General features: G+C 40.6%; 2 protein-coding genes across 7 annotated transcripts in view; one reads left to right on the forward strand and one right to left on the reverse strand.

Moving 5' to 3' along the window:
• Uev1A (Ubiquitin-conjugating enzyme variant 1A) overlaps positions 1-2,859 on the forward strand; it is a 32,920-nt gene extending 30,061 nt beyond the window's left edge. For 3 of the 4 annotated variants that reach the window (XM_089581967.1, XM_089581968.1, XM_089581970.1), the window contains one exon: positions 357-2,859. In XM_089581967.1, the coding sequence (XP_089438093.1) occupies positions 357-497 (141 nt within the window). In that variant the 3' untranslated portion in view covers positions 498-2,859. The remainder of the gene's footprint in view (positions 1-356) is intronic. The other variant, XM_089581969.1, reaches the window with a different exon arrangement.
• A 5,663-nt stretch (positions 2,860-8,522) lies between these two features.
• The window catches only part of LOC149352740 (uncharacterized), a 40,172-nt gene continuing 24,153 nt past the window's right edge, over positions 8,523-24,541 (reverse strand). Inside the window, exons 6-8 of one of the 3 annotated variants that reach the window (XR_016290848.1) lie at positions 18,686-18,758; positions 12,858-12,978; positions 8,523-11,903 (exon numbers count right to left, since the gene is read on the reverse strand). Coding sequence is in view for 2 of the 3 variants with exons in the window: in XM_089581964.1 (XP_089438090.1) it covers positions 18,605-18,758 (154 nt within the window). In the remaining variant the exon portion in view is untranslated. Of the gene's footprint in view, positions 12,979-18,514; positions 18,759-24,541 lie in introns of those variants that run through there. The other 2 variants (XM_089581965.1, XM_089581964.1) reach the window with 2 other exon arrangements.

Raw genomic sequence — 24,541 nt, forward strand, 5'->3', positions numbered from 1 at the left:
CGGCAATTGAGAAGATGTAAATTTGAATCTTGTAGCGGAATGTACGGGGGTACATGTCTTGCAGTGCATTATTAGGCATGTACAGGGAGCAGAGACTGCCTCTTTTTTTTGTTTTTTTTTTCAAGGCAAACAATAGTGAGAAGGGTTTCTGGGCAGAAACTCTAAAGCATCTTATGTTTAATAAATGAATACCTTGTTGGGACACATCGTGTGCACCTGTGTGATAGCAAGACACTCACATTGTGCACCTGTGTGATAGCAAGACACTCACATTGTTTGCTGTTGCTGCTGTTGCAAAAAAAAGAATGCCTTGAGCCTGAAGTTCTCTTTTTTCTTTTCAATTGCTATGCTGGCAGGTGGAGAAGCGCAGCCTTAATGTGCTCAACCGCTGGCAGAGGAGCTACTCCATCAAAACAGTGCTGCAGGAGTTGAGGCGTGCCATGACCCTGAAGGAGAACCAGAGAATGGCTCAGCCACCTGAAGGATCCACCTTCTGAGAGAGAGGCGCCTTCCACTCCTGTACTGGGCTGCTGCTGCCACCGCCACCACCACCGCTCTGTCTCTGTGTCTCGTTTTGACCCCCTCTGTCTTTGTTGTTTGTTTTTCACTGCTATAAACACAGTTTTGACCTCTTGTTTTCTATGAAGCTGCTTGTGCCTGAAAACCTGACTTGCCTCTCTGTTTACTCCCTCCCGTGTTGCTCATGAGCGCACCTGCTGTCCCTCCGATGTGGTGGAGATAACTGCACCTGTGGCCACAGCTGAGGCTCCTTTGCCTTCGTGCTGCCCTCTAGTATGCGTTTATTTTGCTTGCCACAGAGCGTGTTTTTTTCTTAATTTTTTTGTTCGCGACATACGCGTCTGGCTGTAAGGAACCTCTTATTTTTGCTTTAGAAAAGCAAGTGCTAGAGGCACTTTGAAAAACTCTGTATCTATGTGACTTTATATTTTAAAGCAAAAATGGCAGGCTCTTGGTCTTTTTCTGAAGAAATCATATGGCCTTAGAATGAGTGTGCTGTGTTTGCAGTAGAGACCACTCTTGTTTTGGAAGTTGAAAAATGACTTATGCAGGAAGGGAAATAAGGAGGGGAAGGCTATTTTGAAGTGATACTTTCCTTCGGCAATTTGTATTTTGCACTGTCTACTTTGGGTTGGGGCAGGACTGTAAATGCCCTATACCCACAGGCTTCTGTTCTTCCTTCCCAAGTGCATGCAGGGAGGTCAGTGTGTAGGAATTGCTAGCAAAACAAAGGATGCTTGTCTGGCAGATAGCCTGTTGTCGTCCACCAGATGTCACATTTCAGCTGTGAACATCGCTGAATGAAGCAATCTAGTTGTTTGATAAACAAAGCCTTTTGGCCAGTGTTTTACTATTTCTCTATTTTCTGCCCATCTTTGGTGGGGCATTTTGTGCACATGCAAGGTGTATATTGCTCAGATGGTGAATTCTGTACTGGGCAAGTGTGTACCTCAAGAGTTGCAGTGAAGGTAGTGTGCACATGGTGTGCCTTGAGTTGTGTGCCAATTGTGGCCAGAAGTACATAATGTCAGCAGCAATCCTGAAGCAGTAATTTTGATTATGTGGAGGTTCAGATGAATCTTCCACATTGCTTTTTACGGCACAAATGGACAAAAGGAAACGTGGCAGAAAATGGCTGTGTGCTATGCTGTGGCACGCATGCTAAGCAAGCTTGTCTTTAATGCAGTGTGAGGTACTCATTTCTCTCTCCCCTCCCCCTCTCCATTTACTTTTTGCCTTCTGTTGGTGTATGGATCATGTAGGTTTGTCAGGCCTATTTTCTGGACTGCCTGGGATTCTGTTTGTTGTTTGTAAGGGCACTGTTTTCTGCATTGTGAAATTTTTCTTATGTGGCAACCAGTGACACTGAGTGAAAGCTAGTTAATTTTGTCTGGGTATTACTTGCAGTCTTGTATGGTAGCTGAATGCACATATGATGCAAAAAAAAAAAAGTAGTTTTTTTTTTGTTTGAAATCTAGGAAAGTAAGAAATGCCTGTGAAATTTGTGTACTGTGGGAGAGTGACATAATAAAAATGTTCTTCATTGCTTCAAAGCAATGTTTTGCAGGACTGGAATTCATCTGGAAGAAAGGTAGACATCCTATAGGACATATCTTTATTATTCAGTGTGTTTTAGTTTCTCATGTCCTGCATATAATTATGATGTACTGCATTATTTCCTTAAATTAAGAGCACATGATACACTTGGTGCTATATACTGCAAAATCACTGCTGCAACAATGCAATTAAGGTTTTAATAGCATCATTTAGATAATTGCATAGATGCTTACATGACTCTAAAGGTTGGTGCAGGATTAAGCATTCTTATTGATTCGAATAAGTACTGGCCGACCTAAAGTGATTTGTAATGCCTCCTCTTGTAAGCAAAACTGAACGCGATTACCAAAAAACATTTGAGCGAATGACTTTTTTTCCTTGTTGCCATTTGAAATTGCGTATTGGTGACAGTTAAGGCGAGCATTGGTGCAGGGTGGCAGTGGCTGGGCTGTTGCATAGCCACAACTCTTCTTTCATGCTACTGAAGTTAGCATGACTGCATCCAGAGGGGACTTCCTGATTGGGGCAATTAATTGAGTGAAGAAAAGAAACTTGGAAAATGCTACCTGTTTATATTCTACCAGATTGTAATGCAGGAAAGCAAAATGTAAAACGCATTTTTGATGGCCATTATATTTAGTTATCTGTAAAATAAGCATTGATCTTTATTTAGCTTAGCCAATCAGTGATATGTTTCTAATCTGCCTGTGGTTATTTGAGTGTTCACAAAAATAAGTCAAGTGAATGCCATTCATTTATGTAATAAAATCGTTTCTCACCATGTGTAGATGTGCTAGTTTGTAATTTGAGTGGTGTGTGTGCACTTTTACATGCAGCTTGTGGGGCAATTTTTTTTTTTAGCTGCCCATTTGGGAAGTATGGTTTAATGTCGAGAAAATGAGCTTATTTTTACTCTTGTAATATCAGTTTTTCTGTTTGCGTTCAGTGTCTCTAATTGCAGTTATCAATGCCACTAGTTATTATGTTACCCTGTCTGTAATGGCCTGATGATGAAAACTCCTGATGAACATTCTAACTTCCAGCACTTCATTAGTAGTGGCCCCTAAATTCCTGAAATGTAAAACTAGTAGATATTTTGGGGGACATGTAGTTGATATGAAAGTAAAATTAGCAGATTTGACTAATTTTTGCACCTAGGAAGGATGAAACTGCAAACGCGTACTCAAGCACATGCGATAAATAAATGGCAAGATTCAAAATTATTCTGTCATGTACTGTTGTAAAAACACAACTGTTAAAATTTTAGGCGGTTTTGTTGATAGGTTTAGCTTTTGACTGACCTAGCACATCATTTTCACCAGTGATGGAGTAGACATTCACTTTGCTCTCATAAATGTGTTTGGAAATGTGGTTTGTGCAATGCCTGTAGGATATGATAATCTTTTGCAGACACAAATGCAAAATATTACTATTCTGCTATCGGTATCGTAGGTGACATGTTGGAGATTACAAGGTAATAATGCACTTGTGGATATGGGAACATATTTCCTGAGTACGTGAGGTTTGTGTAATATAAATATTGAAAGCATTGATGTATCAAATGGCTTGTCACCATGTTCATTGCAGAAATGCATTTAGTGTATGGTGAAAGGCTTTCAGTGGCAACGATATTTGGCATTAAAAGAGAAGTGAGAATGCACATCTTGGCTGCTGGCTTGACCGTAAAGGGAAACTGCTTGGGAACACATACAAGTGGAGGTATCGCTGAAAAAGTCTAATTCTTTTGGTTGCTTTTCATCACAAATATCTCCTTGGTGCATTCGATAGTTCTTTTGCTTCCAAGATCTGCGTGTTTATTTAGACTCAAAGCTGATATATGCTGCACCGTATACTCGTGTCCACTTATGACGAAACTTGCCATCATGCAGCATTTATTCATAATGTCCTGTTGTGAGGTATGAAACACACTTCCTAGTGGGATGAGGTAAAATTGTGCACTTGGCCCACAATGGCGAGAGGAGTCATGCTGGCAGCACTGAACATCCTTAACTGACCTGCTCTTTTCTGCCCTGGCTTGAGAGGTCCTCACCAGGCATAAAGCCGTAAAAGCCCAGTGACATCGAAACCCATGCGAGTTGCAGTAGTGTCGAGTACACGTAGCTGATTACATATTTTTGTTTCATCGCTTCCATGGGTTTGCCCATATGCTGTTTGCATTTTTTCTGTGGAGGATGACAGCATTCAATGTTTTGTGCTCGTTTTGCCATTCCTTGGAAAGTGTACTACTGAGCAATGTGATCCTGCATGTGAGAATGAGGCAGCTGAGTGTCCCTTCGAACCAAGTCTTGTGTCCATGGACACTAATTCTAAAACTGATTCCGCATGTTCATGGCCATGTCACTTTTGTTCATGACAAATTTTTGTTTTCGTTGCGGGGCTGCAACTTTAAATCTGGGCTATGTCATGCCTTTCTTGTACACAGCAGAAAATGAGACTAGGACTGCTCTTGCCAATCCAAGATGGGCTGTATAGCCATAATAACTCTGGACACTACTTAATTGTGTGGTTTTAGTCTGTAAATCTGATTCATTTTATCATCTTATTAGTGCTGGATTGCATTGCATTTAAAACTTGTACGCCAGTAACACTGCAAAACTGAAAAAAAAAAAAAAAATGCTTGTGAAAAACGTGAAATTGCTATGGTGCTGCACAGCAGGCTGCATCAGCAATGTTGTGGGAAATACACAGTGGTGACTGAGGTTGGGAAGTGAGTATGGGCCAGCAAAGCAGCAGTGTGATGATAGCTGAAGGGCCACTTGCAGGCTGAGATTAGGGAGGACTTGTTGAGAAGGTGAGGTCATCATTGGCAGTCTATGTCTATGTTGATGCTTGCACATCATCATCATCATCAGCCTGACTACACCCACTGCAGGGCAAAGGCCTCTCCCATGTCTCTCCAATTAACCCTGTCCTTTGTCAGTTGCCGCCACTGTATCCCCGCAAACTTCTTAATCTCATCTGCCCACCTAACTTTCTGCCGTCCCCTGCTACGTTCGCTTTCTCTTGGAATCCACTCCGTTACCCTTAAGGACCAGCGGTTATCTTGCCTTCGCATTACATGCCCTGCCCAAGCCCATTTCTTCCTCTTGATTTCAACTAAGATGTCATTAACCCGCGTTTGTTCCCTCACCCACTCCGCCCACTTTCGATCTCTTAACGTTACACCTAACATTTTCCTTTCCATAGCTCGCTGCGTTGTTCTTAACTTAAGCTGAACCCTCTTTGTTAGCCTCCACGTTTCTGCCCCATAGGTGAGTACCGGTAGGATACAGCTGTTGTATACTTTTCTCTTCAGGGATATTGGTAAGCTACCATTCATGATCTGAGAGAACCTGCCATATGCGCTCCACCCCATTCTTATTCTTCTAGATATTTCCCTCTCAAGATCCGGATCTGCGGTCACTACCTGCCCTAAGTAGACATATTCTCTTACTACTTCCAGTACCTCGCTACCAATGGCGAACTGCTGTTCCCTTGCTAGGCTGTTGAACATTACTTTGGTTTTCTGCATGTTAATTCTTAGCCCCACCGTTCTGCTCTGTCTGTCTAACTGATTGATCATGCTTTGCAGTTCTTGCACATATCATTGCATATATATTGCTTGCACATATCAATTAGCAAATTCACTGTGCTGCAGGAATTCTGGAAAACTCTCAGACTTAATGTGGAGCCAAGGAATGGCATTGATTGCTGTATCACTCCCAATTCCCCACTCCAAGAGAAAATCCATTTGTGTGGGTACAGACATGGATCTTGGATAATGCAGCCATGTTGGCTAGCAGGTGAAAGCAGCGATTTTCCATTTTAACTGGTCAAAGCACGAGCACATGATCATGGAGAGGTGGCATGATTTAATTTTTGGTTGCTGCGGCAACTGTGCTGCTGCTGCTGCCACCATAAACCTTGGCAAACTTCCTCACTGCAGTTGTCACTGCAGAATACTGCGCTCACTGTGGATGTTGAAGGGGGAAAGGTATGACCTGGTTTAACTTAATGCCAGGTATTGGTTTTCATGTAGGTACGCATATTTTTCCAGAACTGAGGCTGTGTAGGTAATTTGTACTGTTGTCACAAAAGACTTCAGGCCATGGCAAAAACAGTCATTTAAGAAGTATTACCCTCTTGCCCTACCAGTCTTCAGTACATGTGCTGTAGGACAAAAGTATACGTTATATACTTTAAAATGGTTTGTGCAGTAGTTGGAAATGTAAGGAAAGTACGTACAGCTTTGTTTCACAAAGCATTCAAACATGACCAGAAAATAAAACGAACACATATGGCATCGCCTTTTGACAGCTGCTTAAACTTGCAATTAAAGCAGCATTATTGGAGCAGGTGACCACTGATGTGCAAACTGTTTACTACCCTAGTCACTGTGATTAGTTGGACAGAGGGGGCTTGAATAGGGCATAGCACGTATTAGAATTTAAAATTCATGTCACATGCACTAGCTTGTAGACTTCCTGTGCCAATCATGCAGAATAACATGCACCAACTTACAATAAAAGGGAGGAAATACAGAAACAAAAAGTGCTTGGAGAATATTCAAACTTATTCAACAAATTGAGTTGCTACACCGTAGTTGTAATCTCTCTACGATTTGTTGCATTGCCTGGTGCAAACACTGGTCTTGCCACTATTAACACGAATATTCTAACTTCTAGTGAACTGTCCCTTTCCTTTTCAAAGCAACTGCAACCTCGAGCTTTAAGAACCTTTCATTAGTGATATCAGACAGCTGGGGCCTGCTCCAAGTCTCGCCACATTTATATGTTATAAGCACATGCTTTACATGCCCAGAAACTTAAAAGGATAACTTCATAATTTGTGCTCCCTATGGTAGAGTTCATGAGATCAAGCATGATGACATTACTTGTTCCATGATTTGGCTACTTTTGAAGTCAGTTAACTTATTAATAGTGCTATATTTTCTTTGTCATGCACTGTGACAATGGAGTTCCAGTCAATGTACTATGCAATTCCTTGGCAATGGAGTTTCCGCTGAGGATGATTGCAGAACTGTGCCGTGTGCTGGTGCCAGCATCTTGGACATCTGTTCTTTGCAATCTTCACGATTTTTGTGCTTTTAGTTGCTTTGGAGAATCACACTATAAACTGCAAAATGTACTGTTTTATAACACTAAATATTATTTCTTGCAGTTTGCACATGTCAGCCAAGCAGGCTGGTTCAGTGTTAATCACCTCGAGAGGCATGTAAAATTATGATTGGTTCTCAGCTCCATTCTAGGTTGACATAATTTTCATTTTACAAAGCTAAGGAGAGTTCTAGATGTGTATCTGTTGACCTTGAAGGATGAACCACCAGTGCAGATTGATGACATTGCTCTGTGTTCACCATCTGTGTATTTTTTTTTCAGCAGCAGAGGAATACAGCAAAGCGAAAAGCAAAATGGGAAAATAGTAGCAAATTTCAGGATTTCAGGAAAAAAAACCCATAAAACACCAAACAGTGTTTGCCTACTTAAATGATATTACAGCATAGAAGTGCCATTCAAAACGATCCCTAGTCAAGCATGCACATCCTGATGAACATTTTGATTCCTCGTTTGAGCCACAGGTAAATGACAAATAAATGATGCAAACCACCATCCAACAGGATAAGCACCTTTTATTAACAAGGATATGGGCAATACTTTTACACATTGTAAAGTTGTACATTGGGGTTCAGGTAAAAAATCAGGTATTTAAAAGGTTTGCTGTCAAGTTTAAGGAACACAAGAACATCGGTTTAAAAAACAGAGGTGTGCTATTTATGACTTGTAAATTTTTGTCAATATGAGGGAAAGTTTTTACCAATGAATATAACTTCAGTGACAAGCATGGCGAAAGTAGCTGGAAGAAACATATTCCACAACCTTGCATAATCACGTATCTTATCAAACAAAAGGTGGTCAGTAGCACTTAACATTACCTAAATGTTGGTCATGGAGGTTAATAGGTGCTAGTATGTTTGCTCAACTCTAGCAAACCAGACTAATACTATCAGGGACACTTACTGTGCCACTTCAAGATACTAGGCTGTAAATCTGAAGTGGCAAGACTTCTAAATGGGTTTCTGTAGACAGGCATCAGCGAGAAATGTTTAAGTTCATGCACTACTATAAACCAATTTCGTTGAACATTCTGGCAAATACTGAGGATTTTACTCTAGCAGGAAGACAAAGAACTTTTGTGGTTTAAGGTTTCAACAGCCCAGTATATCAAATTACCATTAATCCTCTTACAGTACCTTTTGCTTAAGTGCAAAGTTTTTCATAGCACTGCTGCAAGTCAAATTGAGTGCTGCCTTGTAATGAGTCTAATGGCACATCATGATGCCACTGACAAAGTTTGAAATGATGTGGATATAAAGGCTGATTAAAGGATGCAGTGGAAATATGTTTTTTTTTTTTTTTGGGGGGGGGGGGGGGGGGGGGGGCAGTTCAGTTTGAAACATCAATATTTAATGAAATACTTTGCTGTTGCTACCTCTCCACCCTACAGTTGCTCTATATTGCCCTCAGTTCTACTTTTCCACTAGAATCTCGTGCTTAGAGGCCAGAGTTTTATCCTCCTGAAAACTAAAAGCTGCTAACCGTTATTATTCGACATATCTAGTACATAAACTGCTCCAGTGATCCAGAACATGCTGTGTGTCAAAAAACCACCCAAGTTTTTGAAGGGGTGGCAAGACTGATTTGAGTTGTGAGTTCGAATAGACGACTTCATATGGCCTGTACCAGATGAAGGTATCAATGGCATACTACACTACCCTTGTGCACTTTGAGCTAATGTTTACCAGCAGCATGCATGGCTGGTGCACTTGTGGAGAAAGAAGCCATTCATACATAATTATGGCAACTGTACATGGGTAGCATCTTGCAGTACTCTCAGAGATGAACAGCTTGACTGCCTTTGCCATAATAAACTGTCAACAACACAGAATGTTTCACTGTTACGTCACTGTTAAATGCAGTGCAGGAATGAAAAACTGCTGTGTGAGAAACGATATGCTTTAAAGTTGAAGATTTTGTTAGCTTTAGGTGTAGAGACTGACAAATCAGAATCAAAAAGAACAAACAAATGACTCAGTTAAAGAAATCAGTCTCTACTACAGACATACACAACTTCAAAAATTTCCTGAAGTATGCTAATTATTTAATGTCAGGATGAATGTTTTTTTCCTTTTGCTTTGCAAAATAAAGACATTAATTTTGGCAAATGCATTTAGCCATAGGAAGTGGCAGCCTGCTGTTCACCCTGTGAACACATTTTCATTTTCACTTTGCAAGCATATTTTTAGTTTGTGATGTAGATTCAACAGTTCGAACAGTAAAAATGCATGCTTATCACCTTCATGTGGCAAAGCCTGTGCATTCAGTATAACATTACTTCAGAGATTCTGACAGGAAAAAATTTCAACTTCAATAAACTACAATGGCTTCTATAGCCCTATGGAAGAATCATCAGTACTTTTTAACATGATAACAATGTACAGCTTGAATGGCATAAGGGCATAGAGTCTTTTGGCACTCGGTCATGCTACCAGTGAAATCCTGGATCATAAAACAGTCCTGGACTTCATTGTTATTTTACTCAACGAGCTCCTCTGTAATGCTCTCATAATATCTTGTAGCTTGGCTAACTTTTTGGAGCTGAAGCCAAAAAGACAAGTATCTTGGTGCAACCTTCAAGACCTGCAGTTATAGCTAACATAGGTAAATAGTGGTGTAAAGTTTTTAGGATTAGGAAAACTGTAGTAATGATTGTGGTGACTTGAGCATACTTCATCAGTTGGTTAAAATGTAGAATATATGACAAAAAATATGAAGGTGGCATATCTGAAAAATTTACATTATGAGTATATGTGAAACTTTTACAAAAAGGAAGCTTGGAATGACCAGCCAGTGCAAGCATACACACACAAAAAAAAAAAGTTTGCACTGTGTACTCCACAAAAACTATTCCAAAATAAATAAATAAACAAATTGTAGGGCATAATTAAAGCATAAGAAGCTGAATTAAAATGAAAGTACCCAACTATGGAGTTGAAGTACAGCTGCACTTCAAAGTAAACATCTGTTAATACATTTGATGAAAGCACAGATCATATAAGTTCTGAAAGGAGGTACTGCCAATAAACAGTTCACAGTATGTGACGAGTTAAACACGGGCCACAATACAAAAAGCAGACCAAGACTGTAAAACCACGGCTTCAGTATGTATGCAGAATGATAATTATTTCCTGTGGGAATGAAAGCATGCATTTGCACTCTGCAAGTACAAAACCTCTTGGTTACATCTCCCACTGAGAGCCCAATCCACGCAAATGGCACATTCAAATTAGCTTTTGTGGAAGCAGTTGTTCACTATACCAGCATGAGCATAGTAAACTGCCACACTAAATAGTTGCCATTTTCAAGTACTCTTGTAAACTCATAAGTGCAAAACTGCAAGAATGTTTTAACCTGGCATGTGCAAGTTTTTTTTAGATCAAAAATGCATGAAAACACTGTACTAGTTTACAATAACATTGTTCACACATTATGCATGGCTATGCGTACAGCCTATCACCCATGCCTGCAGCATTTTGTAATCACTAAATGGTTAAGAGCACTCAGTTTCAAGAACATACCAAAGCACATTAACACTGAAGTGGTGCCAAATGCATCTATGAGTTGCTGTTAACACTAACTAGTTTCACACAGTGAACAGAACGTGTCTATACCTCATTCTTGGCACCAGATATGCCATGAACCATGGGCACAAACATTTATATTATTGTATCTTAAACTCTGTAGTTGAGCACTACTATGATCACTACACAGGAAAACCTCTGTATAGTATCACTACTAGGATAAAAAGAAATACCTATTTATAGCACTATAGTGTATCCGAACTATATACATGTGTGTGTGTGTATGTGTACACACGCAATAATTATACGCCCTGTACAATGCCCTCACCATTAAATATCTCGCTATATACAGGGCATGTAAAATAGTTTGTATGAAGCAAAATAATTATAATAGTTTGATTCTAGCGATTTTCATATTTAAGGCGCCAATTGATAATGCACAGTGCTGCTTGTAGTTTGTACTCAGAACTGCCACTTGATTAATAAGAAAAATGGGACTTCACTGCAAGCGATGATGCACACATAACTTCAGTGCATGTAAATGGGAATGCGTGAGCATATATCTACAGCTGTTGTCAAAAATACACTGGTAAGCAAGTTTGCTTCTGAGCCACAAAGTGTGGCTCATTTGCATCGCCAGTGCTTCAGAGCTCATGTGAACTCATGTGTTCAAGAGGTGCTACAAGAGCCTGATTCCATGAGGCAGCAGTGAATCGGTGCCCTGTGTGCTTTGACAAAGGCTGTAACTAGAAGTGTTGGGGGGGTGAATTGGAAAATTGGTTTAATTGTCTCACATATCTCAGTGGACACCGGAACCGTGCCGTAAAGGAGGGGAGGAAGGTGGGAGTGAAGGAAGAGAGAGCGAAAGAGGTGCCATAGTGGAGGGCTCCGGAATAATGTTGACCACCTGGGGTTCTTTAACGTGCACTGACATCGCACAGCACACGGGTGTCTCTTGCATCAATAATCCTTACCTCAAGTTCATGCAATGTGAAAAAACTTGTCACCTTCACTGGACACCTAGAAGTCCTACACGTCAGCAGATCAGCTTACCTCCAAAGAATGGGTCAGATGCAATGCCTGCCTTCCACTATATAACAGGCATGTGGGGAGACCATAGGGACCATGCAAGCATATGCCAAACGCAATGGGCAGTTTCGCAACTTTCCTACAAAAGGACAACACAGCAAGCTTCCACTCATCATGCCTCCAGTTTGAGCTGATGGCTACACTGTGACCATGTTCATTAAAAAGCTACAAGGCTACAAGAGCAAAACTGCAGGCAGCAGTTTTGCATAAAGAGAATCAGTTATTTGGAATCAAGGCTTTACATTTTTTTGTCACACTTCTTATCCTACTGTTCTCTGACAGAGCTTATGAACTCCTACCAAGTGCAACACAAATAGAGACATAAAATGATCAATACCATCATACTGTTACAGCAGCTTTCCCTCAAGGAAATTAGAGAACACATGGTCCGTTTGGACGAAGGCACCTAAAAAGTGGCACCTACACACAAGATGCCTTTCAATCGTTTTCACTGTTCACATGCAGAATCACAAAATCCACAGATTAAAACTACAATACAAGGACTCCGTACATATGCTTGAAGCAAAAAAACAAAACACATTTTTGCTGACACAGGCAGCGAACACATTAGCAAAGAACTGCTGCAAAATTTTATCAGCATTACATCTCAGTCAGGTTTAAAATAGCTTTTTACACTCCAGCAAGCACAAATGCATTACAGTAGCTATATTTGTATTCAAAATTATTAATACTTTTGGAGTGAACTACGTTTTTCAGTGCTTCAGCCTGCGAAAGAGCTGCAGCAGCAACATCATCACATTACTTATCGTTTTTCTACTTTGGCTAGCAATAAGTTCCCAGTGCTTTATGAAGCAAATGCAATTACTGCACGAAACCACTACCTTGTTGCTGCCAACTTTAAATAACCTTTTCTAATCTGCTTTAGTTTGTTGTACAGCCACCTAATGGCTGTTAATTCATGCTGAGCTTATGCAGCGGCAACTAACATGCTCTTCTAATAAAGGTTGTCCAGATGCTGCTACTACGGAGGCAGTATCCTACTGTAAGGTAGTGTTAACAAGACTTCTCTTACCACTTCACTTTGCACAGTCTTTCATTTCATGAGTCACTTTGTCCTCACCTTGCACTTGGAGGATATAGTACTCAACAAAATACTCTGTGAGAAAAGTATCGCATTACTTCCTTGCACGTCTCTTGAAGTTTGAAAAAAAAAAAAAAGTCAACACAAAATAACAAATTTTTGATCTAACTAACAAATTTCGCCTACTCCTCCCCCTGATACCTGTAGCACTCAAAGCTGTAATCACACAAAAATGAAACAGATTCAGCTTTTACCCCAAATAAATGAAACTTTTATCAAAAAAATTATTGTCCAAAAAAACAAAAAGGAGGAGATCATTCCAATGCAATTTTGTTCAATATGTTACTGTCATTACTACCGTGCAAAGTTTTAAAGAACAATGTGTAAAACAACAAACTGCACACATGTGCTGGATGACAGTAACCTCCTGAGGTGATTCGCTCGTGCCCATAAGATAGAGAGAGAAGGTAGATTGAAACTGGATAGAAAAGAGGTAGTCTCTCCCTCACCACTGTTGTATCATGGTGTCCATAAGAGAGCCCCAAAAGAGCGAAATGCACTTGTTGTCTACAATATACATTGCAGACAAGCTGCAGTTAAAGTAAAACACGTTATTGGGCTAGTTGGTGCATAATGTTGATGGAAAAAATACGGGCTTTGTAATCTCAGGTCTTTTCTTTGCCTTGACGGTTGATTGATAAGTTGGCGATTGAGTGATGATCACTTGACCGAGTGCCCTGTATATATTTGAGCCCCTTTCCGTCGAATAAACAGTTGGTAGTCCAGTCTCTTTCCTAACTTCTTTTCGTTTTCCTGTGTTCGTCTGTTTTTTGGCTGGTGTTTTTTCCATCAACTGCAGTTAAAGCCTGTGCACACAAAAATTTCAACCATAAGTACTCCACCATACATTTTTTTCCCCCATGAGTTTTTAAGAGTGCTTTGAGGCAAGGGTTTCAGAGTTACTGAAAAACTCTTTCAATGCCCATCCACTTCATCATATTAAGGAATAACTGCACTCTACTTTACAGTATTGTGATAAAACTGCTGTATGCATTATGAAACCTGAAAAATCTGGAGAATGAAGCAACTAGTGTTCTTTCCCTGCCAGAAAATTTTGCACCAAGCATTATTCTAAGCACAAGAAAAATCAAAGCTAGACAGTACAATGTCAAAGAGAAAGGCTAACTGACCAACTACCAAACAGCACACCAAAGAGGTACTAATTGAAGTTAACGTCCGTGATACACCAGCAGCTAAACACCAATAGTATCCACATTTTGAAAGTGCCAAGATAATGAAAGAAGAGTTGATAAAAGTATCCACCACTAGGTCAACATCACACGCGCAACTGCTGCGGAACATTCCAAGAATCAACTTTTTTTTTCTTTCTAAACGAGGCCTTGAGGAGTAATTTTAATTTCAGTCTCACAGCTGAACTGTTGAAGTCTGGTGTTGATCACCTGGCCTAGGGAAGCACACAGTTTAGCAGAAACCTGTTGTGGAAAACTGGTCAAGAATGAGGAGCGAGGAGCAACTCAACATTATCAGGAGCTCCACAAATTTTAAAACACTAACCTCCTTAAAGGAAGCAAGTACGGAGTGTAAAATTCTTGCTGAAACAAAAAAAGAGCAGCAAACTGAAGAAATATTACTTTGACTGCTTGAAGAACCATTGCTGTGGCAGTTTGTTTCACATATGATTTCTACCTTGCAAGGAAGTTATCCATGTTTGCCATATAAGCATCAATGCTCCTTCTTAGAACTGTTCCTGCAAACAGCATTATCACTGAACTGCCATATTCACTTCTGATTTACTTCCATGCTTACTTTCTGCAGGAGCACAGAGGCAGCCTTGCTGTAATGACAATCAGCCTGGCTGCATATAAGCTAATCTTGATGGTCACATGTGTATGAGGACATCCTTGACAGAAGCCTAAGAATTTCACTAGACATTGTAAAAGCAAGCATATGCATATTAAGACATTAGGCTAGTTCGTCACACTACTTATCTCTGATATGACACTGCGACTGGTACCACTACTTTTTACTAAATCCACATCTGGTGTCTACTGACCTCTACTGAAATATTGGGACATAACTGAATCAACTGAGTCTAGTGATTTTTTTTTTTTTTTTTCATTGAAGCTAGAATTTTACTATGGAGATTTACTACAATGCAATTCTGCTGCTTACTGCTGATCACTATACACTATTGTAACCTTCATGTTTAGGCCTTTTTTAAGCTACTTTTCATGGTTAAATTTTAAACAGGAATTCAATTTTTATCTAGCAAAAATACTATAAGTACACACAACCCACTATGTGCTGACAAGGAGGAGAAGACTACAATAATATAATGTCTCATGTGTCACTGCTGCTCTATCTTCCATTATGCATGATCAACTGCCCAAACAGTAATATGTAGAGATCCTCATTCCTCACAGAACTTTTCACCATACACCCTCTGTCCTCAGATTCACTTGGATATTTATCATTCTCTCTCTCTCTTTTTCAGGCTGACTTTGCTGAAGAATAAAGAGTTTTTTAAAAATTCACAAAGCTTCTTCTTCGTGCTGAAACTAACTTAATTTCACACACCAGGTCGTACACCTTGTCCAATCATTGGTGCAACATCTGCAACACTGAGTCCGTGATGCTTAATACTTTGGCAGACAATGCTGCACTGTTTGTGAAACCAGCTTGGATACCTGCCATTGAAGCACTTCTCATCTCTAAGGTTCTACTAGAACTTGGGAAAAAGATGCAACAATTTCTAACCACGTCTATTAAACTACTTTTTTGAGTCCCTGAAGCAAAAAAAGTACTACTATGTCCACAGTCTGTCCTGCTCATTAATTATGTTCATTTTAAGATTTGGAAAAAGTGAAAAGCCTGTTCCCTAAACAGAAACTGTACAAAATTTAAAAGCTGCAAAGTTGGAAGAGCTCTTACAGATTATCAGCTGTTGCAGTGGTCAATAACCATGATGCCATCGAGTCAGTGTGTTACACATTACTATGCAAGCCAGACTAGATGACCTAGTATACTGACTGCAGTGCTAAAGAGTAATACAAGACTCTAGAAGTGTGTGATGAGAGGCTAGTTGGTAAGACATACTGAAGACACAAAACTACGCAGGAAACAGGACACAGAAAAGAAGCAGACAGGACGAGCGTAGTTTGTTGACATAAAACAGAGCCCCATGTAGAAGAAATGAATTCTAGAAGTGTGTGATGAGAGGCTAGTTGGTAAGACATACTGAAGACACAAAACTACGCAGGAAACAGGACACAGAAAAGAAGCAGACAGGACGAGCGTACGCTCGTCCTGTCTGCTTCTTTTCTGTGTCCTGTTTCCTGCGTAGTTTTGTGTCTTCAGTAATACAAGACTGCAACAAACCAAACTTTTTGGAGCAGCAGATTTATGTTCAAACTATCCCAGGTAAGAATTGCCCTTTATTTTTCATTATAATTTATTACTTTACAAGCCAAACCAACATGATACGCTATAAGGCAGGCTGCATTGGAGGAGGTGAGGATCAATTTTGATCTTCTGGTGTTTTTTAACATGCAGCAAAACCTTAGTACATGAATTTTTTGTCACATTTTGCCTTCACTGAAGAACAGACACTGTGACCAGCATTGAGCCTGCAAACTTGTGCTCAGCAGCCTGATGCCATAGCCACTGAGCCATTGTGGACGAGTTTGAACGACCTGAAATCCATTTATCACTCGCTATATAAACAGCTGCATGCACAAAGCAAATTCTTGGGACATTCATCAGCATCATCAGCCTGACTACGCCCACTGCAGGGCAAAGGCTTCTCCCATGACTCTCCAATTAACTCTGTTCTTTGCCAGCTGTGGCCACCGTATCTCCGCAGACTTCTTAACCTTATCCGCCCAACTTTCTGCCGCCCCCTGCTACATTTACCTTCTCTTGGAATCCACTCCGTTACCCTTAAGGACCAGCAATTATCTTGCCTTCTCATTACATGCCCTGCCCAAGCCCTTTTCCTCCTCTTGATTTCGACTAGGATGTCATTAACCCGCATTTGTTCCCTCACCCACTCCGGCCGCTTCCGATCTCTTGATGTTACACCTCTCAGTTTTCTTTCCATAGCTTGCTGCATTGACCTTAACATAAGCTGAACCCTCTTTGATAGCGTCCATGTTTCTGCGCCATAGGTGAGTTCTGGTAAGTTACAGCTGTTGTATACTTTTCTCTTGAGGAATATTGATAAACTGCCTTTCATGATCTAAGAGAACCGCCCAAATGAGCTCCACCCCATTCTTATTCTTCTAGTTATTTCCCTCTCATGATCCGGATCAGCGGCCCCTGCCTGCCCTAAGTAGACGTATTGCCTTACCACTTCCAGCACCTTGCTGTCGATTGTGAACTGCTGTTCCCTTGCGAGACTTTTGAACATCACTTTGGTATTCTGCATGTTAATTTTAAGACCTACCATTCTGCTCTACCTGTCTAACTCATTTATCATGCTTTACAGCTCATCTCCAGAGTGACTTAGCAAGGCAATGTCATCAGCGAATCGCAAATTACTTAGGCATTCTCCATTAACTCTTATCCCTGACTTCCGAACCCAGGCCTTGGAACATTCATCTGGCTACAAATGTACAACTGGAGCCATAAGTCTCCGGAACACGCCAGCAGAAACCGAAGCTGATATCTTTGTTGTTAGCAGGTGATCCTGGACCACACTTATGAAGGTGAAAGTAAAACTCACATACTCAAATGTGTGGAAATGAAATGAGGTGGTTGTTGGCAGACATGGAACTGATCAACCTAGAAAGCTTTGCACATGTCCTGAAGACTTGCCGCTGATAGCACAATCACAGGTTAAACTTTTGTGAACAGGTTGTACCACAAGCTTATGCAACTGACAGTTAAGGCTGGACAAAAAAAAAACTGAGTAATTTTCACGCTATTGTCTAAACCACCTCTGTTTCACCTAACTAATAATGTATAATGGTTCATATATAGTAGTTTGTGGCTGCGGAGGAAGGCTGAATTTTTCTGGAAAGGGTTGGAATTAAGAGGGAGTGCTGTTCACAGCTGTGTAATTCAAAATATACGCTGAAAACATAGCAGGCCAACCAAAACTTTAGAACTGTTGAAATTGAAGAGAAACTACACGTCACCCAAGCTTGAATAATCACAAGCCTATTGTAGCCGCCTTACTTTCTTTTTTTTTCTTCCAATAATGGCTGTGACACATATAGCCAACCCAGCAACCATGATCTCGCTTCCACAAACAACACATTTAACAAACAAGGTGGCCCTTTACTACGCACATAATTCGGTGGCTTGCAAGACTGAACACAGATGTTAACTATCATGTCTGCAATCCAGAACATGGTAGACACTACATGTGCAACATGTAGAAGCAGCATACACAAGCTACTGTGTACGCTTCCAAGATTTCGAGACTTACACATGTAATCATGTCCTCTGAACCACATATGTCAGTGATGGTGTATCCGAACACATTGCAAAACAGTGTTTCTTGGGTACTCCAATTTCATCAAAACACTCCCATTTATGGATTCTTATTTCTGTGCTATCAGCTGCTATATGCAAATAATACTATCGATGGTCACTTCAACAAATTTCACACACGTTCTACGATGTTCACAGTATACACTCTTAGTTGCCATCTTTTTGCAGTAACTGATGGCGCCCATATTTTATGCGACAATGCACTGGTACAGCATTATGCATTATATGGATGTTGCAATGGCCTTAGAATTTGTGTAAATTGGGAACTCAAAGCAGATGAGACATTTGAAGCAAGATGGCACCTCGCTGTAGAGTCCTGGTGGCAATGGCAGCAAGGGACTGGTGCTCCGCTTGTACCGCTGGTAATCTTCCATGCTGCATAAAATAGCATTGTGATTATTTAAATGAAAGTAGTGTTTTAAGGCATGAAAAATCATTTGGCTTACAACACTGAAGTACAGTCCTTCAAGAAGAAGAGTATAAAAAGCTTAAAGCACTGGTTCTTGGTTTTATGTGATTTAATGTCCCAAAGCGACCCAGGCTATGCTGGACGCCATAGTGGAGGGCTCTGGCTAATTACAACCATCTGGGGTTCTTTAACGTGCACTGAGGTTGGATAGTACACAGGCCTCTAGCATTTCGCCTCCACTGAAATGCGACCGCTATGACCGGGATCAAACCCGTGTCTATCGGGTCAGTAGCTTTTGTCTAATGAAAAGCTTATGAAAAGAAGTGTCATGTTGATGGTGAATCAGTGGCCATATGAAGTATTGTGCACAGAGAATTCAATGACAAAACAGACCACACCACTCTGAGGCAAATAATGTATTCTGCCACAGAAAACTTTTCCCTGACCCTTCCCAAGTTATCTGCATGCTGTTGAGCAACAGTTCAGATTAATTTCATAATGGTCATTTTTCACTGTTTGAAATAAGGATTCCAGCAACTAAAAACCATCTGAATGCAAATTCTACGCTCTTTTCTTGGAAAGCATTAGCAAGCCATAATGCCAGTGTGCTAATATAAAACCAATGTAACAGCTCTTGCCACTGAAGGGAGCTGCAAAACTGTTAAAAAAAAAAAAAAAACTCGCTGCAAAGCAAGTTAGGCATTTTAGAATGTAGCCAGCTACATTTTAGGCTCATTCATTCAATTAAAGGAAGACATGGCAGACAAAATAGCCAATTTGGTCAAAATTTTCTATTTCTCAGTTTATTATTTTTTTTTATGAACCTTTGGGTCTTGATCCATCTCGTGACGAAAAATATAGCAAGATACAGAGTACAAACTTAGAAAATTACATTTTTTTATGAGTGGTCATCGAAAATTGTGAACGAATTGCGCTTCTGATGGTCCTGGCGCATTGCGAATTCTGCGGGTTTCCGACAGTGGAGCGCCACCAACTTAGTGTCATCATGAAGATCAGCGATCAAAAGGTCAGAGCTTCTGTTGGTTGCAATGCTGCATTTCCCAGACCAAAAGCAAAAGCATGCGAGGCGATAAACGAGGCAAATGAGAGAATAAACGTCAAGGTTGATTTTCTTGGCTTTCACTTTTTCTGCCATTGCTATTACTCATCCCTTTGGCATTCCCTAATGAATGACAGTAGAATGATTTTATTTGTTGCGCACGAATCATGAGGCATTGAGGAATGTAATGAAGGTCCTAATTTTGCTATGCACACATGCAATAATTTTTTTATGTGATATTTGCAAGATATGCATGCTGGAAATCAACCTCTATTTCCATGAGTACTGGGCATCTCAAAAAAGAACTGGTAGCTATGTTGCAGAGAACAGGGGTTTGTGAACATTCTGTCATAAAAAAACTTCTGCACTTTCTCTAGCTATTCAACACCCCGGGGATGACTTTGCGTGCAACTGTAATTACTCAACAACTGCATGAGTTACCTTAGAATAAAGTGTAGTTCTGAAATCAGCATAAAACGTTACACTTCTTTGCCACGTTTGGTTACATTTCATACATAAATGATGAAAATATTTTTAACTGCCGTGTATAAAAATACTCAGACAATATGTACAGTGTGCGTCACCTTTGTCTATAGCGCTCAAGCAGTTCGCACCTGTCAATAAAAACTGCTATTAGACAACACCCATGATCCTTTGAAGAACGTTTCTTTGAAGGACATATGGCCTGAAACATGCACATAAATTTGGTCGCAGCCAGGTTATCATGAGTGTGTGGCATACTCAACAAATTACAGCATTATTTACCAAGAAGCACCAAACTCATAATTTACAATAGTTTGTTCATGTCCCACATTAACTATCACCATTTAGTGTGGACAACCACCACTTTGACCAACATTAACAATCTTCATAGGATTCAAAAGGGCTGCCATACTGAGCCGAGCTTCATAAAACCACGCTTCTTAAGTGCTTTAAAATGGACATTAAGTATAATAACAGCTTCCCATCTTGCAAAAAGAAAAAAAAAGCGCACAGCACTCGAATATTGCAAGAGTGGTAAGTTCCACGCATTCAAACCAACTATGGAAAGCAAATGCCATGTTTCCTTCTTCCCAGCTACTTAAATAGTGTTGTATAAGCAAATTTTTTCCGTACACTTTTTTTTTTAATCTTCTTTTCTTTCTCTTTTCTTTTGTTTCTCAATTTTATTTTTCTGTTTCTGCTCGCATACCTCCATGTATATAAGTTCATGCAGTGTATACGGTTTCTTGCTCAGTCAGCCTATGCCAAGTGTATAGGGTCGTGGACCTTGTCAAGCCGTTTGCATGACTTTTATAGTCTATGGCCCTCAGTAACGACGTATCTGATATTGAAATAAAAAGAACTTGAATTTCTAGCCAAAGTGCCTGTGCTCACTTTGCTTCCACATCTATGCGGCTCTACTTCTGCGTAAGTGTTTCCTCTAGAACCTAGCACCTGCGATGAGGTGTAGCTCTGTCTTCAGGGAAGTGCGCCGCCATAGTGCTCTACACAAGGATGACGCAGGCTGTACAACCTCTTGTTACGGCCATGACAATGCTCCAAATGCACTTTATTTTCTGTAGAGTGAGAGAAGTAGTGAAAGACGAAATCACAAAGCTAGAGGCTTGTCAAACACTTGCAATACATGAGAGCATCTAAAGCAACACATACAGGAAATAAATCTGCGTAATATCACTGACTGTTTCTTGACCTGTATATATCTGTAAGGAATTGGAATTCTCAAATAGTATAAATATTATAGAGCCACATTCTCTTGGATTAGGTGCAGCTGGATACAACTCAAGAGTGGAGTGGTAAATGCCCCTTAAAGAAGCCCCTGAACCATTGATATTGGCCTATTGTCATAATGCCGCAGCAAACAACCTTGCATCTGCTAGTCTGGCATAGCAGGTGATTAGCAGGTGCGAGGTGGCTGACTGTTATATGACGACAACAGGCCAGTGCCATTAGAACAGCCCAAATGATGAGAATAAACACGAAATAGACATCATACTGTGCTCCCATCCTGGCATCGTGCAGGATGTGGAAATGCTAGGCAAGGCAAGGCCTAGAATTAGCCTCAATTTTAATAGGGAATGGGGGAAAACAGTAAGAAAAAAGCACACCAACGATTAGCGGTAAGAAGGAAAGTAGGGGAACTCAGGATCTTACTCAAGAATAGATAGTTTTCTTAAACCAAGGAAGGCAACTTTAGTGTTCAACTGATTAATGAAAATCTCACAAATATAATTACAGAGTGTACAATAGAAGTAGGGGGTAGGGTAGCTAGACAGGATACTGCAAGCTCTATCAGGAGACGAAAGATCTGATTAAGCAACACCAATGAATAAAAGCCTCTAACCTCACAGGTAGGATACGATTAGTGGAACTGTCAAGGCTAGCAGACCATAGCGTAAAAAAATGAAGATGGCACAAAGGCAAAACAACAGGAATTAATACACAGCTAACACACAGAACAGGTGCTAAAAGTTAGCGCATGTTCTGTCTTGCCTTTGCGTTGTCTTCATTTTTTTTTTAACAATGTTCCGCAAGCAAAACCAACTCATCCAGTTTTTTATTATTCCAATGCCAAGACTAATCAATAAGTGTAAGATAAACACACCAGGAAGTATGATATGGGGAGTTTCAAGCATGTTCTGCAGAATGGAGGTAGCCTGTGCGGTCAAGAGGAGATTAAGCATGAGGAAAAATTAGACATATGCACTCAGAGACAATGAGCACAATGTTATCACCAGTACAGATAATACAGATAAGAAGTTAATACAGTTAATACCTTAATACAGATAAGAAGTTAAAGTAGCTGAGGAAGTCTACACAGATATGTAGAGTAGCCAAAATAATCATGACACTAACGACAAAAGCAGTGGTGTGGAGGAATTTCAAATCTCACTCCTTATGAAAGAGGAAGTAAAGCCGTCACGGTGGCTCAGTGGTTATGGTGCTCGGCGGCTGACCCGAAAGACACGGGTTCGATCCCGGCCGCGGTGGTCGAATTTTGATGGAGGCGAAATTCTAGAGGCCCATGTACTGTGCGATGTCAGTGCATGTGAAAGAACCCCAGGTGGTCGAAATTTCTGCAGCCCTGCACAACGGTGTCTCTCATAGTCTTAGTCGCTTTGGGACATTAAACCCCCAATAAACCAAACCAAAAGAGGAAGTAAAGAAAACCTTACGAGCAATGCAAAAAGGAAAAGCAGCAAGCGAGGATGAAGTAAATGCAGATCTGTTGCAAAAAGATGCAGAAGGATGATGGGGCGTCGTGCAAGACAAATTTGCCACCCTCTATACGCAATGCCTCACCACCTTGAGTGTACCAGAAGCTTGGAAGAGCATTAATGTTATTTTAATCCATAAGAAATGGGATGCCAAGGACTTGAAAAATTACAGATCAATCAGCTTGCTGTCAGTTGCTCACAAAGTTTTTACTCAGATAATCACTAATAGAATTGGATCAACCTTAGACTTCAGTGAACCAAAGGAACAGGCTGACTTTTTTGGAAAGGCTACTTGGCAATAGACCATATTCACACCATCAGGCAGGTGACAAGAGAAATGCTCAGAATATAACCAACCCCTATTTATAGCGTTCATAGATTGTAAGAAAACATTTGAATGTGAAAGCTGCAGCAGTCATGCAGGGACTGCATAACGAGGATGTGGAAGAGGCATATGCAAAGGTACTGGAAAATAGCCATAGTGGTGGCGCACTGACCATAGCTCCTGACAGAGAAAGTGACAAAATTCCAATTAGGAAGTGTGTCAGGCAGGTAAGACACAATATCTCCACTGCTATTGCAGTGTGTTTAAAGGAATGTTTATAGAATTTGCTTGGGAAGAGTCGGGGATAAAAGTTAATGGAGAACACCTTAGTAATCTCCGATTTGATGATGACACTGCCTTGCTAGGTAACTCAAGGGATGAACTCCAGAGCATTATTGAGAACCTAAACAGTTAAACCAGAATGGTGGGTTTAAAAATTATTATCAACAAAACTAAAGTAATGTTCAACAGTCTCGGAAGAGAACAGCAGTTTATGATAGGCAGCGAAGCAGTGGAAGTGGTAAGGGAATACATCCACTTAGGGCAGGTATTGGGTTAATATATAACGTCCCAAAGCAACTCAAGCTATGGGAGACGCCGTAGTGAAGGGCTCCGGAAATTTCGACCATCTGGGGTTCTTTAATGTGCACTGACAATGCACAGTACATGGGCATCTAGAATTTTTCCTCCATCAAAATTCAACTGCCGCAGCCAGGATCGAACCCACGTCTTTCGGGTCAGCAGCCGAGCATCATAACCACTAAGCCACCGCGGCAGCTTAGGGCAGGTATTGATCGCAAATCTGGACCATGAGAGTGAAATAATTAGGCAAATAAGAATGGGGTGGAGCGCACTTGGCTGGTACTTTCTGGTCAAAAAAGGCAGCTTACCAATATCCCTCAAGAGGAAAGTATAAAACAGTTGTACCGTGCCAGTACTCGCCTCTGGGGCAGAAACTTGGAGGCTAATGAAAGGACCTGAAATTAAGTAGAGGATAGCGTAGTAACACATAAAAGGAAAATGATAAGTACATATAACGTTAAGGGACTGGAAGAGAGCAGAGTGGGTCAGGGAACAAACGTGGGTTTATGATACCCCTAAGGGTAATGGAATGGATTCGAAGAGAAGGTAAGCATAGCAGGGGGC

Source organism: Amblyomma mixtum, chromosome 3, assembly GCF_055824585.1.
Source record: "Amblyomma mixtum isolate Tamu chromosome 3, ASM5582458v1, whole genome shotgun sequence".
Taxonomy (NCBI): Eukaryota; Metazoa; Arthropoda; class Arachnida; order Ixodida; family Ixodidae; genus Amblyomma; species Amblyomma mixtum.